This window comes from Crassostrea angulata, chromosome 2, assembly GCF_025612915.1.
Source record: "Crassostrea angulata isolate pt1a10 chromosome 2, ASM2561291v2, whole genome shotgun sequence".
Classification (NCBI taxonomy): domain Eukaryota; kingdom Metazoa; phylum Mollusca; class Bivalvia; order Ostreida; family Ostreidae; genus Magallana; species Magallana angulata.
The window spans coordinates 20,437,643-20,447,297 of NC_069112.1; the positions used below are offsets into that span (position 1 = coordinate 20,437,643).

Below are 9,655 nucleotides of genomic sequence, written 5' to 3' on the forward strand. Positions count from 1 at the left end.
AGTCAGGGCTATACATTTACGTAATCCAAATTGAGTGGTTAAAAGCAGAGGGCTAGAGTCGGTGGAATCTCTGATAATCTTAAGGCTTTCAAGTTTTCGTTGGAAACACATGCAAATGGTCCACGTATTGTAGTCCTTTTTTAAAGGACAGCAACTTGTTTTGCAAGTATTTGACACTGTAGACAACAAGTAAAGCACTTGTTTCTTGTTTTAAAGACTGTATTTTATTTTCAGACGAGTTATCTATGCCAACAAAGGTGACATCTTTGGACACTGGGATGCAGAGTGGTCACACACATGGAGTGATTTAAAAGAAAAACCAAAGAGATCTGCCAAAGGAGTGGAGTTCCTGTTAAAGGTGAGGGCTAAGTACTGTCACACAGAACATTAAGAAAGCTGGATGGTCATTGCCATATTTTAGACTATTTAAACCTCCTGAATATGAGAGCTCTTTATAGAATATTCATGTATACATAAATATGAAATCATAACTTTTTTCTTCAACACCAAAAAAAAATTACCGGTAAGCTGAACATTTTACTTTTTTTCACCCAAAAGTAGTATTCTAATATTTTTTTACTTTAAGGATGACAAAAAGAAAAAGTTCCCTTTTTCCCTGGGAGGATCTGCCAAAAAGATCGAAGTTCATATCCCTGATCCCAAGAGAGCAGAGGTAAAAATGGGTCATCATTTAATATTAATTATTAAATACTGTCACAGTGGTTTTGTCAAAAATTGTTGAGCACATCAATTAGTGGATTTCTTTGTTGATTCACAAAAATCAAATGTCAATCAATTTGTAAATTACAGAATTGTCCATAAATTAACTTATCATTGAAACTTTCAACTCAACTTATTCAACAAAAATTCATGTCCACGAACGTTTATGAAAACACAGTTACTGTAAGTCTAAGTGAAAATTTTTTGTTCTGATAAATGTAAGTTTTACTAGCCCCCGTTTTATTTTCACCCATTTTGCCCTTGTTCGCAACAGACAAATTTAAGACTGGGTGAATTAAAAACAATTTCTAAATTACTGTGTTAATTAGGAAGGGTTAATCTATCATACTCTGTGTTTAGGTAAATTTAAGAAGGGCAAAGTCATTTGCAATTGTAGAAGGGGGGGGGGAGAGAAAAACATGAGGCAAAATTAACTCAGTATACTGTATTTGTTTACTTTCTGATTACAGTGGCTGGTCGGGAAAATATCAGAAGCAATGGAAATAAGACACTGAAAATCGTTACACAAACTCCATTCATCTTTGTGTATTACAAGGAGTTGTTGAATCATGATAGGATAAAACATTTCTACATTTCTACATTGTGTTGTTGCACATTCATTGACTGTTGAGAATTAAAGCCACACATGCATTTACATGAAATATAATTGTAAAATATTATATATACTGAGTGCTAATTTTTATGTTACTGAGCAATCTTTGTGTTTTAGCACTGTTGAGAGGATGTCAAGATATAAAGTGATTTGCTATGAAATATACTTTATTTATTTCCCTGTTTTTTGCATACCATAAAGCCATTTACAGTTTTAAGAACAGCTTTGAATTTAAAATATGAATGATGTATATGGAATTCATCATAATCATTTTCCTTTAATTCAAATCGGTAAGGTTAATTGTAGGATGTTCAAACATAATGACAAATGTTTGTCATTAAAATTGTGTTGCTCTAGACTATTGATAATACAATACTAAATTAATATTACAGTAGTTTGGTTGTAGTAATGCTATATAAGTTAGATATCAGTTCTAACATATGAATACTGTAAGAAAATATTCATTTGTCAGTAAGTTTTTAGTGCTATTCAATGACAATTCACCTATACTCTGTTACATATGACACAAGTGCCATCTGGTCAATATTATGACAATGCTATGTCATGACCTAACTTATTCAGATGTCTCAAAATTGTTTAAATTATAACTTAATTAGAGATATCAATACAATATTTAGATTAGGTGGTACTACCGGTATGTAGACAATATGGAAGTGATATATCAGAGCTATATTTGTCAATAGGAAAGCAATATCATGAAAATATTATAATATCTAAACTATTTCAATTCAATTGACGTATTTTATCTAACTAAGCTCATTCATGTCAATATTATCTTGTTTATATGTTAATATACATTCATTCAATATTATCTTGCTATGTTGTTTTCAAATGTAAACAGTACATCATTCAGTACATGTATGTCAGTAATAGATTTATACTATATGCACGCAGCTTAAAAAATGTCTAAGAAAGTACATGTACTGAAGTTTATTTTAGACAATGTTTATCTTTTGTTTCTATTTTATCCTACACAACTATAGATATTGATTGATGTGTATGTTTAAAAAAAAAGTAGTTTAAAATATAATTCTATTTAATATATACATTGTATGTATTGCGTTATATTGTAGGAATGTTAAATTATCACTTATTTATAGATATACCGTTAGTTGTTCATTAAATGCCAATTTTTACTTTATTTCAAAAAACAAATACTAGGAATTGATTTATGAGCTTAATATGTCTTTATGACAGTTTCCCTTGGCTTTTTTCCATGAACTAACATTCCCCGTTTCAGTTTTATTTTGCATTTGAATGAGTTAAGATAAACACTGATAGTAAGCATTTTATTTAACATGTTCATGTCCATGTGTTGTATGATTTTACAACAGTTATTTTTGTGTTATATTTACAGGCAAGTGTTATAGCAATATATTTACAGGGTTAAGGAGGATGCTTTGTAGATCAAGAACGGTTACTCTAGCATGGAGTTTGATCATTATATCATCATAAAGTAATATGCACTAATTTTTCACAAGATCGTTTATAACTTCTTATATTTTATCATTAACTATTTACTGGTTATTTATGCATTTAGGTATGTAATGTCCAGCTTAAAGACGTACAAGACATTATTTCACCCCAAACCGATTGTGACTGAAAAAAAATATTTGTCTTCTTAGTAAATACATGTGACTGTGCATTTAGACACGTAGTGTGGGTTATATCGTAAAGATTAACGCAGTTTGGGTTACTGTTAGATTGTCAGTTGGGTACTAATACATTAGCGATATGTTTATATATGTGTTTGTTGTTTAATATGAAATTAATTGTTATCTGTTCTCCATTTTATACTCTTGCCGAAACATTCATGCGTTTATTTTTAGTGTTTGTTGCTTAAAAATGTATGTTTCAATTTGTTTTGTATTTGCATTTTTCTTTAAGAAAACACTTTTATTTAGTTTTAACTTCATTGTTTCTTTTGTATTTAATATTTAGAGTTTAATATAATTAACAAAATTCACAATCCATTTTGTTAAATCAAGCCTAGAATCGCCTTTGATTAAAAAGCTATGCTTTGGCAAAAAAGGACAATTTGAATTTTGAACTGCCTGCGTTGGAAACAAAAGGGAAGGGGTATGGTTCAAACATTTGTCTGACAACCCATCTCAACCCCTAAACACAAATTATTACAACCTAGCCATTCAGCTTCTTGACTAGATTTGTTGTTTATTTCTTTAAGAATTGATGTGTTGAAATGTTCTTGTAGAGTTTGATCATCATGCATTGGATGTGATGGTTTTGTTGTTAGAATTCCGTTGTTTATTTTGTAGCCATAATAAGACACCCACGCAAATAATTCAAAAAGTCGCGCGTGATTTCACGTGCAAAAAACACGGTGAAACCACACACGAAAATAATTTATGAGTTTATTTATCATCAATTACATGTTAAAACGAGTGATAACAATGCGATATTTGTTTTTAGCTCACCTGAGCTGAAAGCTCAAGTGAGCTATTCTGATCACATTTTGTCTGTCGTCCGTCTGTCCGTCTGTCCGTCTGTCTGTCTGTCCGTCTGTCCGTCTGTCCGTAAACTTTTCACATTTTCAACATCTTCTCAAGAACTACTTGGCCAATTTCAACCAAACTTGGCACAAATCATCCTTAGGCAAAGGGGATTCAAAGTTGTGAAAATTAAGGGCCACACCCGTTTTCAAGGGGAGATAATTAGAAATTAATGAAAAATTTCGAGAAATTTTCAAAAATCTTCTTCTCAAGAACCAGAAAGCCAGGAAAGCTGAAACTTGTGTGGAAGCATCCTCAGGTAGTGTAGATTCAAAGTTGTGAAATTCATGACCCCCGGGGGTAGGGTGGGGCCACAATGGGGGGTTGAAGTTTTACATAGGAATATATAGAGTAAATCTTTAAAAATCTTCTTCTCAGAAACTAAACAGCCAGGAAAGCTGAAACTTGTGTGGAAGCATCCTCAGGTAGTGTAGATTCAAAGTTGTGAAATTCATGACCCCCGGGGGTAGGGTGGGGCCACAATGGGGGTTGAAGTTTTACATAGGAATATATAGAGTAAATCTTTAAAAATCTTCTTCTCAGAAACTAAACAGCCAGGAAAGCTGAAACTTGTGTGGAAGCATCCTCAGGTAGTGTAGATTCAAAGTTGTGAAAATCATGACCCCTGGGTGTAGGATGGGGCCACAATGGGGGGTCGAAGTTTTACATAGGAATATATAGAGTAAATCTTTAAAAATCTTCTTCTCAGAAACTAAACAGCCAGGAAAGCTGAAACTTGTGTGGAAGCATCCTCAGGTAGTGTAGATTCAAAGTTGTGAAATTCATGACCCCCGGGGGTAGGGTGGGGCCACAATGGGGGTTGAAGTTTTACATAAGAATATATAGAGTAAATCTTTAAAAATCTTCTTCTCAGAAACTAAACAGCCAGGAAAGCTGAAACTTGTGTGGAAGCATCCTCAGGTAGTGTAGATTCAAAGTTGTGAAAATCATGACCCCTGGGTGTAGGATGGGGCCACAATGGGGGGTCGAAGTTTTACATAGGTATATATAGAGCAAATCTTTAAAAATCTTCTTCTCAGAAACTAAACAGCCAGGAAAGCTGAAACTTGTGTGGAAGCATCCTCAGGTAGTGTAGATTCAAAGTTGTGAAAATCATGACCCCTGGGTGTAGGATGGGGCCACAATGGGGGTCGAAGTTTTACATAGGAAAATATAGAGTAAATCTTTAAAAATCTTCTTCTCAGATACTAAACAGCCAGGAAAGCTGAAACTTGTGTGGAAGCATCCTCAGGTAGTGTAGATTCAAAGTTGTGAAATTCATGACCCCCGGGGGTAGGGTGGGGCCACAATGGGGGGTTGAAGTTTTACATAGGAATATATAGAGTAAATCTTTAAAAATCTTCTTCTCAGAAACTAAACAGCCAGGAAAGCTGAAACTTGTGTGGAAGCATCCTCAGGTAGTGTAGATTCAAAGTTGTGAAATTCATGACCCCCGGGGGTAGGGTGGGGCCACAATGGGGGTTGAAGTTTTACATAGGAATATATAGAGTAAATCTTTAAAAATCTTCTTCTCAGAAACTAAACAGCCAGGAAAGCTGAAACTTGTGTGGAAGCATCCTCAGGTAGTGTAGATTCAAAGTTGTGAAAATCATGACCCCTGGGTGTAGGATGGGGCCACAATGGGGGGTCGAAGTTTTACATAGGAATATATAGAGTAAATCTTTAAAAATCTTCTTCTCAGAAACTAAACAGCCAGGAAAGCTGAAACTTGTGTGGAAGCATCCTCAGGTAGTGTAGATTCAAAGTTGTGAAATTCATGACCCCCGGGGGTAGGGTGGGGCCACAATGGGGGTTGAAGTTTTACATAAGAATATATAGAGTAAATCTTTAAAAATCTTCTTCTCAGAAACTAAACAGCCAGGAAAGCTGAAACTTGTGTGGAAGCATCCTCAGGTACAGTAGATTCAAAGTTGTGAAAATCATGACCCCTGGGGGTAAAGTGGGGCCACAATGGGGGGTCGAAGTTTTACATAGGTATATATAGAGCAAATCTTTAAAAATCTTCTTCTCAGAAACTAAACAGCCAGGAAAGCTGAAACTTGTGTGGAAGCATCCTCAGGTAGTGTAGATTCAAAGTTGTGAAAATCATGACCCCTGGGTGTAGGATGGGGCCACAATGGGGGTCGAAGTTTTACATAGGAAAATATAGAGTAAATCTTTAAAAATCTTCTTCTCAGATACTAAACAGCCAGGAAAGCTGAAACTTGTGTGGAAGCATCCTCAGGTAGTGTAGATTCAAAGTTGTGAAATTCATGACCCCCGGGGGTAGGGTGGGGCCACATTGGGGGTTGAAGTTTTACATAGGAATATATAGAGTAAATCTTTAAAAATCTTCTTCTCAGAAACTAAACAGCCAGGAAAGCTGAAACTTGTGTGGAAGCATCCTCAGGTACAGTAGATTCAAAGTTGTGAAAATCATGACCCCTGGGGGTAGGGTGGGGCCACAATGGGGGGTCGAAGTTTTACATAGGAAAATATAGAGTAAATCTTTAAAAATCATCTTCTCAAAAACTAATCAGCCAGGAAAGCTGAAACTTGTGTGGAAGCATCCTCAGGTAGTGTAGATTCAAAGTTGTGAATCATGATCCCTGGGGGTAGGGTGAGGCCACATTGTGGGGGGGGGGGTGTTAAAATTTTACATAGAAATATATAGAGTAAATCTTTAAAAATCTTCTTCTCAGAAACTATTCAGCCAGGAAAGCTGAAACTTTTGTGGAAGCATCCTCAGGCAGTGTAGATTCAAAGTTGTGAATCATGATCCCTGGGGGTAGGGTGGGGCACAATGGGGGGGGGTGAAGTTTTACATAGGAAAATATAGAGTAAATATTTAAAAATCTTCTTCTCAGAAACTAAACAGCCAGGAAAGCTGAAACTTGTGTGGAAGCATCCTCAGGTAGTGTAGATTCAAGTTGTGAAAATCATGATCCCTGGGGGTAGGGTGAGGCCACATTGGGGGGGGGTGTTAAAGTTTTACATAGGGATATATAGAGCAAATCTTTAAAAATCTTCTTCTTAGAAACGGATCAGCAAGATGATTCTTTATAATTGTTAAGACTTTGGCTCCAGGACAATTCTTCGGCCTCACAAGAAGGTTCAGAGTTTGATGCAGCTTAATATCCCATATATAAACAATTGAAAAGGATCTTTTAGAAAACTGCAATACTCAACATGTGATATGACTATAAAATTGAGGCAGGCAGCTATTTTTTCATTAAAATCTTTTTGTATTACTGTATTGAGTTATTGCCCTTGATTTATTGATTCTTGATTATTTTAATTAATGCATCCACTGTTAACCAATTATTGTGATGATTATTTTTATACAATAATAAATATTCAATGTGTTTAAGTTGTTCTGCATAAGTAGTTTTGGGTTAGGCCGGATTAGTTAGTTTATTTTTGATTTCCAATTTTTAGATACTATGAATTATTTTAGGCTGGCACATATATAGGGACAGTGTCTCTTGCATTACAATGTGCGACTGTTTGGGGTGAAACTTGAACAGTTACAGATAGATTGAGTGTGTGGACACCCCTGCTCTATCTAATCTTCGTGTTTTCTAACCTATGACACAGAGTGTGCGCTCTTTCCTGCCCTGTATCGCATAAATACAAGTGTGCGGTCATACTTGCTTGTGGTGGATGTGGCGGAGCACTAGTAAATGGTCATCTCTGCTGGTGTTCTGGCCTTTCTAGCGCAAGTGTGCGGCACTCCCTGCTTGCGTTATGTTGAGCTGTTGGCGCAAGTGTGTGGTCATTCCTGCTTGCGTTAACGTTGGTACCTGTTGAGTTGCGTAGGTGTGCGGACATCCCTGCCTGCGTAACATTGAGTCCCTATACATGTGCAGGAGAGGTAATTAAAGTCTGCTCTTGTAAGTATTGGCAGCAATCGGGGCTATCCCAGTTCCAAGGGGGAAAAATCTACATGTATTATTGTACATTGTCCAGATTGTTTTTATTATGACTCCATTAAGCTGACTTTATCATACCTATTGTTCCTCAGGTGAGCGATGTGGCCCATGGGCCTCTTGTTTTTTAAACCGTTCCCCGTGGAAGTTGCACACGATTTTATATAATTATGCATGATGATATACCTATATAGTACATGATTGTATGGTATATTTGCCCGAGAATCACGCGTGACTTATTTGTGTGTAGTAGTGCTTCCTCTTCTAATGTATCCTTGAAGTGCAATAAAAACTAATAAACTCACGAAGCTGTTCTGATGTTGTACCCCGCTCTTCAAAGTGCAGCCTGTTATCTTTTTAAATTTATTAGCGTTTATTCCTCTATTAAACACGAATCTGGTATAAGCAACCAGAGTTATTATTCGGATTTTATTAGTTTTAAACATAATGCACATTTTGCGTTTCACGTCTTAAAACCACCATGAGATTGCGTTTATAACTCCATAATGGCATCAGTTACCGTCCCTACAATAACTTACAGAAGTGATGTCTATTCCCAGTTCTGTACGTACCCAAATTTTTTTGACAGATTTTACGGAATTTTTGGGACATTAAACGGAATTGCAGAACAAGAAAAGAACAAACACTTACGGAAGCGCGTTCGTGCTACGTAAGAGAAATATTGTATATGGCAACCACAACATATATCTGCATTGCGGCCGCGTTATAATTATCTGGCGGACACTTGGTAGCTTGAATGTCGCCTGGTAGCTTGAACGTTTGTTAATTCTATTATATTGAATGTCTTAATTTTTTTTTTTAAAAATCTGCTTACGTGAATTCTACGGCGATCGCGAACTGTGCGCGCATAATTTATGCGTATATAACAGTTCGTTGTGTTACCCGTTGCGAAGTGTGTTGCTAACGCCGAGGGTACTGTAAATTCCTTATATTACGCGAGGACATAATTCCGCGACCCCACTGTTTTGTATCAAATCGCGAGAATAGAAAATCGCGAACGCGGAACATATATCTATATAATTTCTTATACACGTAGTTCCCAACTCTCAGAAAGTAAATGCGAGATTTTAGAATCGCTTCTCGCGATTTTACGCTAATAGAAATTCCTCGCGTTTATTTAGGAATTTACAGTAATAGATTACGGATTATCAACTGCGCATATACCAATCAGATTTCGTTATTTAACATGAAAGTATAAAAATATGAAATAAATAAATAATGCTTGTTTGAGAGGGTTAAAGATGAAATTGATATCTCCGAGAAAACCATTGTCAACCGCGTTGGCAAAACAGTTTTATGGTTTAAAAAGGAATTGGGGCCAGGGAGTTGAAAAGCCCTTGAGTAATATCGAAACCGAAGGTACACGTAATTCATCCAACAAATAAAATTGCGATTCAATGTAAATGTTTACCTATTAAATATTATATTAAACAAATTTGATACTGAAAATATTCATTGCTCAAAACAAAAAATGTTCAGCAAGATGACTATAATCAAGAAGTTGTAAGAGAAATCTGGGAAGTTTTCAATATTTTCGATTCTGTACAATTGAAGCAAGGATCAACGAGGATTCTATCCGGTTTTTCTTCTTCTTTGGGTGATGTATATAATGTTTATGATGGCAGATCTGGAAAGTAATCTGGATGTTGAAATATTATGAAGAAAAATGAAAAACAGTGAAGGGGTAGTTAGCATGCCTTACTTTTTGTAAAAAGTTTTCTTTGGAATGCACCAAGTGTGGTACAGTGCGTCAGTCCTCATTGCTCACATTATATGCCAGTGCAAGCCGAAGAAAGACAAAATATAGACATGTACATATATACTATATAGGACATGTACAT

At 35.7% G+C, this 9,655-nt stretch overlaps 1 protein-coding gene across 5 annotated transcripts in view; it reads left to right on the top strand.

Moving 5' to 3' along the window:
- LOC128170585 (intermembrane lipid transfer protein VPS13A-like) overlaps nt 1-3,323 on the top strand; it is an 87,691-nt gene extending 84,368 nt beyond the window's left edge. For all 5 annotated transcript variants that reach the window (XM_052836360.1, XM_052836365.1, XM_052836361.1 and 2 more), the window contains 3 exons: nt 235-358; nt 587-673; nt 1,191-3,323. In XM_052836360.1, coding sequence (XP_052692320.1) covers nt 235-358; nt 587-673; nt 1,191-1,235 — 256 coding nt within the window. In that variant the 3' untranslated portion in view covers nt 1,236-3,323. The remainder of the gene's footprint in view (nt 1-234; nt 359-586; nt 674-1,190) is intronic.
- Nucleotides 3,324-9,655: the final 6,332 nt, after the last annotated feature.